The 10416-nt window shown below is 42.6% G+C and overlaps 1 protein-coding gene across 10 annotated transcripts in view; it reads right to left on the bottom strand.

The window, feature by feature from the left end:
* Aak1 (AP2 associated kinase 1) overlaps positions 1 to 10416 on the bottom strand; it is a 155225-nt gene that overhangs the window by 26421 nt on the left and 118388 nt on the right. For 9 of the 10 annotated variants that reach the window (XM_031382444.1, XM_031382445.1, XM_031382451.1 and 6 more), the window contains 3 exons: positions 10153 to 10310; positions 8365 to 8469; positions 4616 to 4711 (listed from right to left, as the gene is read on the bottom strand). In XM_031382444.1, the coding sequence (XP_031238304.1) occupies positions 4616 to 4711; positions 8365 to 8469; positions 10153 to 10310 (359 nt within the window). The remainder of the gene's footprint in view (positions 1 to 4615; positions 4712 to 8364; positions 8470 to 10152; positions 10311 to 10416) is intronic. The other variant, XM_031382450.1, reaches the window with a different exon arrangement.

Here is a 10416-nt window from a genome sequence, read left to right as displayed (position 1 = left end):
CCAAAACCTATTATAAAAATAGAAAATAAAGTTTAGTCACTCAAAATAGTTCCCAAGAGAACAGACAGTAAACTCTCCACGGTATCTTCAACTTAGAGTCACAGCAAGTACCATGCCCTGATTCTAATTCTGTATTAGAGACTTACAACCATAGGAAGACGCAGTTTCTAAAATAAGGCACTTATGATAAGGCAGGAGCAGGAAATGAAGACAATGTCAGGCCACAAGGGGAGAGGACTGTCCACTCTGACATCCAGCCCCTCTTGTCTGTCTTTTGAAGAGATAACGAGGGCCATACAACCATGAAGGACTTTCAAAAGCCCTTCATCTCTATGAAGTAGCACTTATGGGGCAGCTAACATGTTCCTCTAATCTTGCAGAACTCTGATGTCAAGAGCTCAGAGTTAAAGAGGTATTGTAGGAATTGTTTTCCCAAACCCTGTGCACTTCAGGAACGTAGGTAAAAAGAAAGGCATAGTCTCTTTGAAAAACAGTGTGACAATTTCTCAAAAGTTAAAAATAGAATTACCATATGACCCAGCCAAAGGAAAAAAGCACATGGCAAAGACATACCCGCACCATATTCACAGCGCAAGTGTCCACTAAAGGAAAACTGGACAAGTAGCACAAGCTCTTTCATACGGTGGATAATTAATAAAAAATTTAGGCACAAAATGAAGGAATCTTAATTTATGCATAAAAATGAAGGGAATTCCCACATATACAATACAATTGAACTGTGATTATGCAAAGTCAAACAGGCAAATCACAAAAGTTCGAATATTGTAGGAATCTCCTTATATGGGGTTCTTGGAACAGTCAAAATAAAAACCCATAAATGGAAAGTAGTGTGGTATGCTGCAGTGGGACAAAGCACTGCTCAGTGGGCACTAGCTCTTAAGTATTTCAAGTGGAAAAGATTGTGAGGAGACATGTAAATGTACTTCATGTCACCAAATTGTACATCAAAGATTGGACATCTTATGCAAATTTAAGAGAGGATAAAAAACAACTAATTAAAAATCTGTTCACCCATTTTCAGAAAAAAAAAATCACCTGTCTATTCCATTCTTTAAGTGCTAGGACCCTCTCCACTTAGATCTTCCCTACAGACAGCAGAAGGATGGACAGTGGTACCCGAGCATCAGTGAGGCACTATCACACTTGCTAGCCATGAGGCAGCTGGGTGAACTCATAGATGACTGACTCCTTAATATTCCACACTTCCCTAAAATTTGTTTTATGCTGCTTTGAAGAAAAAGAAAAAAAGTCCTACAGCAAGCAAACCACAATTCTCCAATGCCCTTTCACCCACAGCCTGACAATCTGTAACCAGGATAGCTATTTCAATGGCTCTCACTTGAGTGAAAGTTAAAGGCAAGCAAGAGAAAAATATGACTTCATAACTAGGCTTGACCTGTTGAGAACACAGACCTAGAACTCAGGTTGGAATAGTATTTTCTATCTTCATGGTAAGTTAAAGTTACACAGCAATTCCAAATACAGTTTCAAAAGAAGTTCCTTTCTATTTCAGAAGCCCAGTGTTACTGTTTCCAGTTTCTAGCAGGAGAACACTGAGTTCAAGATCAGATCACAGTCATGTAGTACTACCCAGCCAGAGTGATACCCTAAGCTTTCTAAGCTCAAATCCATGTCTACACCTCCAGAACAGACTTCTCTAGTCAAAGGCTTTACAGATCTCAAGTTACAAAACCCAAGGACTAAAGCAATGCCTATGATTTGGGGGACTTGGCAAGGAAGAAGGTCTCTCTTGCTTGATGACTCACAGGTAAGGACCTGACTTGCCATCACAACCACCCACCGCTCAGCTTGCTAAGATTAAGGAGGATTACAGATCCCTGTTGAAACCTTACCTCAAGGCACTGGCTGTGGAAGATAAGCAAACATGTGGCCTGGAGCTGTGGCCAACAGTGAACACCTGTAGTTTGTTCAGGTGCCAGACACTGAACGTGAGCTCTTAGCTCACTGCACATTTCAGATACTAAAGGAGGGCCTGGAGAAAGAATGAGGTTACTGGAGGGCATGAAGGGCAGGAAGAGCTGAGGGTCTGTTAAGCCTCACCCCTTCTTTCACCAGAGTATGGCAACTTGTTAGCACCATGAGCTACGTCTTCCTTATTCACTTTCAGCATAGGTGAATGGTCAGGTTTGGGTTATTCCAGGAACAGGGCAGGGCAGACTGAGAATACCAGTCTATAGTGTCTAGACGGTGCGAACAGGAGTGGAGGCCAACAGCCTCAGATTTCTTTCATCCATCCATCTGACCTGCCTAATGTTTAGAGTGTCACTATCAAAGACAGTGACCCTGCAACCAACAATGAAATGCTGAAGCAAACAGACCATGGACAAAATAAACCAGACATTCTTACAAGTGTCATGAGGATAAAAGCCATGCAGTACAACTGAGAGTGCCTTTGAGACCACAGTGAGCTTCTATGACAAGACGGCACACAAGCTCAGACACAGGAGAAGCTATCCTGTGTTAACAGAATCCTGGCAGGTGTTAAGGTCCAAGGTGGAAGAGTTTAATCTGTGCAAAGAAAGACCACACTGAAAGGGAGAATGCTGTGAGTGGTGGTAGTGGGGAAGCTCAAAGCCACTTCAGTTAGGGCCTTGATCTCAGTGACACAGAAATCCATTTTACAGTTTTAACAGATAACATGGCTAAACAGACCTGAAATTCTCTATTAAAACGTCTCATACAAATAGATTTTCCATTAAAAACCAAGAGAGAACATAGCCTACTTGGTGTGGCTCACTTGAATGAAAATGCCCCCCACAGGCACATAGAAGTGGCCCTATTAGGTATGGCCTTGTTTGGAGTAGGTGTGGACTTTTTGTAGGAAGTGTGTCACTAGGGATGGGCTGTGAGGTTTCAAAAGCCCAAGCCAGGACAAATGTAGCTCTCTCTTCCTATTGCCTGCTGATATGGATGTAGAACTCTCAGCTACGTCTCCAGCATTATGTCTGCCTGCGTGTGGCTATGCTTCCTGCTATGATGATGATAGAATAAACCTCTGAACTGTAAGCCAGTCACAATTAAATGTTTTCTTTTATAACAGTGGTCATGATATCTATTCACAGCAATAAAACCCCTAAGAGACTTCGTATGAGAGTATATAGCACTAAACTCTTCCAGGATTCTGGAATGAAAAGAAATATGAAGAATGAAGAAATAGGCATCTTCAAAACCTTCAGGAATTTCCCACACTACCCCTGTGTGTTCCTGGCTCTGCAATCCCAATCTAAAGGGCTCAGGTGGCAGCTGTGGAGGTTAGCCAATTCTTCCAATCCTAGTTATTATTTGTATCCATATGTATGTAGAATCTATGTCTGGGAGCATACACGCCACATGTGTGAGTGCCCATGGAGGCCAGAAGACGATGTTAGATGCCTGGAACTGAATCCACAGGCAGTTGTAAACTGCCAGACATGAGTGCTGGGGTCCCCTGGAAGAGTAGCCTGTCCAATTAGCCACAATGCCATCTCTCCAGCCTTTCCCTCCCAATCTTGAAGCAGCCAATCAAAGACCTTTGACTGCTAGAAGGAAAGAAAAACTAAGCTGATTCTGTCAACTCATCAAGGTCTAACCTTGGAAGGCATAAGAACTGGGGTGATGAAGAGAAATAACTGCCAGATGCTTCTAAGGAGTGGGATTTAGTTCCACAAAAGGAGACTTCACATTACCCACAACCTTGCCCCCCCCAAAAGATATGGGGAAGGGAACACGAAGCAGCCTTTAGCATTCACCAATATGAGTGCATCCACTCATTCCAAAAGCCATCCCACCAAGACCTACCCAGCTTTACTTTCTAGCTACTTCCTAAGAATCAGTAATAGAGTAATCACCAAAGATTCAGAGCTCCAGCAGTGACATCCTTCACTGAGTCTGGTCCAGAAGGTTCAGCTAGAGGCAGAACCTGGAAGGGACCCTAGATCTCCTGACTCATATTCCCTATCAACTCTCATTATGTATTATTATATTATAAAGTAATGAAGTGCTACAGCAAATAGGAGCCAGAGGGGTCACCTATCATCACCTCTGGCCACTATGTACACCTACTCTTCTTTATCATATGCTTATGGCTTCTATTACCATATTACAATCATATTGGACTAATGTTCTTTCTAAGACAGAGGCCTCCCAATTTATCATAAACATAATGAAGAATGAAAAACAAAACATGTGGTGATGTATGCCTGTAATTTGGGTACTTGAGAGGTAAAGGCAGGAAGATCAATAGTTAAAGGTCATTCTCCGCTGTACAGCAAGATAGAGGCCAATTTGGCCTCAATGAAAACTTGGCCCTCTACCCAATAAACAATAATTTTACTAAGCAGGTATTAAAAAAAAAAAAAACCACTGATGAGATTCAGAGCACATGTGGTATAATCTGAAGTGATTTTATTCTCTTTTTAAAGATAAGTTTGTCTGTTTTATAAAAAACTTAAAATATCCAACAGCACCCAATTATCAGGAATTGGAATTCAGATCCTTGTTATCAAAAACTTAAAGCAAAACTCTCCAGAGGCCCTAGAAGCCCTGGGATATAGGAATCAGACTGCTAACCCTAAAATGAGTTCTATGTACCTACCTGGAGCATCAGGTACTTGAAGAGGAATGAAGGGATCAGACACACTTAGAAGTGGGATGCCAGAGTCCACAGCCTGGCCCCCCTTCCTTTTTTCAGCTGGAGTTAGTTGGAGAGGAAAGATCAGGAGAGAAAATGAGAAAAACAAAAAATATCAAGTAAATATTGCTGAATTTTCCTGTGAACCTTAACACCCTGCATGTCTTGAAGGCACTGAGTCTTGCTGAACCACCATGGAGCCTAACGGAGTGCAGGGCAGTGCTATGAGATCGACAGGTCCCAGCCGCCAGTCCTACCTGATACTATTGCTACCCATGCTCTACTTGGCAAACTACAGAGGTCCAGAAACCCTAGTTTCTTATATGAATCAGAAGACCCAGGATCCCTTTCAGGTTCTACCTTCAGCTGAGCCCGCCCGACCAGGACTTAAAACCTTGAGATCCCTGGAAATTTCTACTAATATTTTCTTATTTTTTCAGAAAAACAAAAACAAAAAAACCAAAACAACGACAACAACAAAACCCCAAAGACGCAGACTGAGAGACTAACCAGTGCTCTGCTTGCAGACAAGCATCAGAACCTGGCACTCTTGGTTTCTACTTTAACGTTCTTTACATTTCATTTTGGTACTCTGTTTGGTTTTTAATTAAAATTTCATTTTGGGTTCTATTTGATTTTTTTTTTTGAAAGTCAGGTGATGTACATTATACTGCTAGCAATCTAGAAGCTAAAGCAGGTAGATCAGGAGTTTGAGGCCAGCCTAGTCTATGTCCATAGTGAGACTTGCTCTCAAACACCAAACCAAACCAAACCAAACCAAACCAAACCAAACCAAACCAAAGAAAAAAGAGTATTGTACAGACTCACAGGAGTTGCTGCAGGCAGTGTGAGCCCTACACTCAGCTTCCAACAAACACACTTTCTATAACAGCAGCCCAGCACTGCCCACACTATACAATGGTAACGTGAATTAGTTAGTTTTCCCTTGCACCCTGCTAGAGTTTGGATTGGAGATGTCCTCCAAAGCTCTGCAATGGTGGCAGTTAACTGTCAACGTCTAAGAAGGACTGTATTACCGGGATGGGAAGACCCACCCTGAATGTGGTAGCACCGTTGGCCTGGCCTTGACTGAATGAAAAGGAGATTGTGCTACACACTGGCATCCCTGCAGATGCTGCGGCAACTGTGAAGTAGGTGTGCTGCTGCTTCTTAAAGATTTTTTTACTTTGATTTATTTTGTATATATGTACATGCATATGGACTGTGGAGGTCAGGACATCTGTAGGAGATGGCTCTCTGTCTATACCATGTGGGTTCTAGGGATCAAATTCAGGTATTACATTGGTAGCAAATGCCCTTACCTACTGAGCCATCTTGCCATACACCCCTTTACAGATTTTTCTTTTATTTATTATGATGTGTGTACAGTGAGGGAGTTATGTGTTTGTGTGTGTGTGAGATGTGTCTATGAGATGAGTGTGTACAGTGTATGTACATATGTGTGCAGGCATTTTATGTACAGTATGAGTGTGTGAGATATGTCTATGCAGGCATGTGCATACAGTATGTGTGTGTGTGTGTGTGTGTGAGAGAGAGAGAGAGAGAGAGAGAGAGAGAGAGAGAGAGAGAGAAATGTCTATGCAGGCATGTGCGTTCAGTGTGTGTGTGTGTGTGTGTGTGTGTGTGTGTGTGTGTGTGTGTGAGACACAGAGAGAGATGTCTATGTAGGCATGTGCGTACAGTGTGTGTATATGTGTGTATGTGTGTGTGTCTGCACATGCATGATGTGTCTGCGCAGATATGGGTATACAGTGTATGTGGGAGAGATGTGTGTGCAGGCATGCATGTACAGTGTGTGTGGGGTCCTCTCCTTTCATCTTGAGGTTTCAGGGAGGGAACTCAGCTTTCTAGGCTTGTGGGATACCCTGTATGTGCTGAGTCATCTTTCCAGCCCACAGGATATACTTTTTGGGCTTACTCTGTCAACCCTGAATCTTGTCTCTTTTGACAGCAGTTGACTTGACTTGGCTCTTCCTTCCCAGCTTCCTTCCCTCCGAGAGCTTGGTCCCTCTGCTTCTTGCCCTCTTCTCATTTTCCAGAATCCCATGCTCTTTTGACAGATTCCATCATTGTCCTAATAGCCACACCTATGTCCTACCAAATGCCAGCTCCTCGGGGCAGCAAGGCATAGTCTGTGACTACAATAACGTGAAAGGCAATGATGGCATTACTGATGAACTAGCAATACCTGTTCCCTGGCCCTGGCTGCCTTACTCACCCCGTGGTTTTGAAAATAGCTGGTGCCTACATCTACCGCAGAGACCACCAAAATGAAGGAATCCAAATTTGAAGCCCTGGTGCATATTTGGCCTTTCCTTAGGCTAATAAGCAGGGGCATATTTGGCCTTTCCTTAGGCTAGCAAGACCCCCACCTAGTACGGCTAGGTCTGTAGGAGGAAGTGGCAACAGAAAACTTTGGGGTAGAGAGGCCCTGAAGTGACAGAAAGTACAGGGAGCTGCAGTGATAAACTCACTCAGGTAGCCCATCATAGGAAAGTGTAGTGAGGGTGCAGGGACTTAGAAGGCACCTACCACCATGTGGGTTCTGGGACTCAAACTCAGATGGTTACACTTGGAGTTAAGTGCCTTTATCTACTGGGCCATCTCACTAGCCTATGCCAGATTTATTAAGTGGAAACAATGACACTCAACAACAACAACAGGTTTTAAAATAAAAAGACATCACAATCTTAATTCAAAACCTAAAATTGTAGAAAATTGTGGTCAAATGTATTTTGGTAAGGAAGAGCTATAAATTTCATGAGGTTAATAAAGATATCTGTGACCCTAAAAATGTTAAATGCAGACTGCACATTATGGAGGTTTGTATGAGAATGGTCCCCATGGGCTCATATATATGAATGTTTGGTGCCCAGTTAGTGGAACTGTTTGGTAAGGATTAAGAAGTAAGGCCTCTTTGGCGAGGTGTGTCATCAGCCACCAGAGAACTTAGAAATTTCAAAAGCCCATGTCAGGCCCAGTGTCTCTCTCTCTCTCTTCACATATCAGGATGCCTGCAGATCAGAATGTAAAGCAGTTAGCTACTATTATAGCACCATGCCTGTCTGCTTCCTGCCATGATGACCACGGACCCCCAACCCTCTAAAACTGTAAGCAAGCCTCCAATTAAATGTCTTTTTAAATAAGAGTTGTCTCTTCACAGCAACAGAACAGTGACTAAGATAGACATCAAGATGGTGGCACTCTGCTATGTCTATGTGTTGAGAGCACGGGCAATTTGGACTATACAGATCTATATAACTTTTATATAGTTGGGGAAAACAAGTCTCTTATTGCTTTGATTTTTAAAATGTTCGTGTATATATTAGTAGAATGTCAAGTATAAGACAGTATCTAATTCTTAGGATCCCTCAAGTCATCCCAAAGGCCTTAAAGGCAATGACAAAACCTGCCAGAGCAGTGATTCTTAAATTATCTGTATCTGTATAAGACCCATTTTGCACTAGGGAGAACAACTCATGTATATTCATCAGATCACTCCGCCATTCAAGTTCAAAGTGATTTTAGATGGTCCTTAAATGTTTTCTGATTGAACAATTACTGAATGAATTAAAAAAAAAAAATGAGTTACTACCAGAAACCAGGTTCTTTGTATGCTAGAGCTACCCATGAAGTGGAAACCTGAAGGTAACAACAGCAAGCCTTGTGTCTCAGACATGTGTCACACTCACCAGTTCCAGCAGAAAAAGAGGATGTGGTGAAGGCATCTCCTTGTGTTGGCTGGAAGCCTGGGATCAAACTCTCTGCAGAGCCACCAAGCTTCTCAGGAAGCTTTCCTAGAGGGACAAGACACCACTTTGCTCATTTTTGCACCATCTTGGGATGCAGACACACCTCTGATTTGACTCTTCTTACCACATTAATGGCAATATTTTTAGCACTAAAAAATCCTTGTTGTGCCAATGCCCAAAGACTGTTTTCCAAGCTGAAAGCAGCTTGAGAACTGAGGTGGACTGGCAGAGAGGGAAGTGTGAGGTGCCAGAGCAGCACTACTGACCACTGACAGCAGAACAACAGCGATACAGACTAGAAATCACAAACAGATACAAAGGTTTAACAAGTCCCTGGGCTGGAGAGATGAGACTGTTCATCCTACTGTGCTTCCAGAAGTTCAGTTCCCAGCACCTGTATCAGCCAGCTCACAGCTGCATATAACTCAAACTCCAGGGGACCTGACACGTCTGGCTTCCATGGGCCTGAAACTCATGTGCATATAAGCCACATATGGGCATGCACATACACATAATTTAGAAATAAAACACCCCAAGGACTCATTAATTAGACACAAACATATTAATTTTCAATAATGCAGGAAGAAACTTCTGCTTACAATAGAATAAGAAGTGTTAGAGATAACAATGAAAATAACTTGTCAAAGAAAGTCAAATCCTGTGCGGTCTTCTATTTAAAAAGGCTGAACTAGCCCAGCCTGGTCTATAACTTGAATCCCAGTACTTGGAAGGCAGAGAGGCAAGTGGATCTCTGTGCATTTAAGGCCAACTTGGTCTACACAGAAGTTCTAGACCAGCCAGGGGTGTACAGTGAGATTTTGTCTCAAAATGAAATAAAATTAAATGGTAGGAAATTATGTATTTAAAACACCACTGAAATGCTGTGCTCCTCAACCTTCCTAATGTTGCAACCCTTTATTACAGTTTCACATGTTGTGGTGGTGACCCCCAATCATAAAATTATTTTTGTTGCTACATCATAACTGTAATTTGTATGCTCTTACAAGTCACAGTGTAAATATCTGGTATGCAACTCCAGTGGAAGGGTTGTTTGACCCCCACAGGGTTGAGAGTCACTGCTGTTAGTTAGGTAAAGCAGTTCCTATATTCTCTAGTTCTGGTCATTCTTTTGCTCTGTGCTTTGAGTACGTGAAGGCTGTTTTCCAACTGAACAGTGGAGAAAGTTCCCAGGTGTCTGTGTGATATGTGTATATTAGCCTACGTCTGTGTCGATGTCTGTATATCTTGCCTTCCAAATTAGGCTATGCATATTTTGGACAGAACCTCTTATTGAAAGAGTTTCCTTTCTATGTTCAGTCAACAACAACACAGACCTGTGATCAGGACTTGCATCCTGTAAGGCACACCCTTAATTTCTATTTCTAGAGCAAGCCGCCAAGGATGAGAGAGAGGGACATTCTCCAAGCAATCTACTACTCAGCTTAACACAATTATCCCAGTTGATGCTACTACATCTTTCCAAAGTTTCTCCTTCTATGAGTGCACACTCCCTGCTGTCTCCCACAGTTGGTCAGCATTCAAGAAAAAAAAAAATCAGTGCTCCTGCAAAAATGAAAATCAGTCTGCAGACTCCTACCCCAATTCTCTTGGAGATGTGTGTGCTGACCTTTTCCAATCATATCCCTCACAGCTAAGACACAGGCACATTCAAGTTCATGCTCAGCTGATTTGCAGCCCTGACGCACAGAAAGGACTCAGTTTGCTCACCTTCCCCAAGCTTGGCGAAGTCCTTGTTTAGCAGCTCTTCAGCTGTGAGTTTGGAGAAGTTGTCGTCATCAAAAGGATTCCATGTGGAGCCTTCTGAAGCATTAGAGACATTCTGCTGCGAAGTCCGTGGAGAGCCTGAGGGAGTGGTGGTTGCAGACCTGGGAAGGTTGGCACCCCAAGGGTGAAGGGAAAGAAAGTTAAACAAAGCAGAAGGACCCAAATGATATTCTCTTCATTATGGTATCAGTTCTTTTCTCAGTTAAA

This window comes from Mastomys coucha, unplaced genomic scaffold (genome assembly GCF_008632895.1).
Source record: "Mastomys coucha isolate ucsf_1 unplaced genomic scaffold, UCSF_Mcou_1 pScaffold20, whole genome shotgun sequence".
Taxonomy (NCBI): domain Eukaryota; kingdom Metazoa; phylum Chordata; class Mammalia; order Rodentia; family Muridae; genus Mastomys; species Mastomys coucha.
The sequence above is the reverse complement of the archived record's forward strand: the minus strand, read 5'-3'. Positions and strand labels throughout refer to the sequence as shown.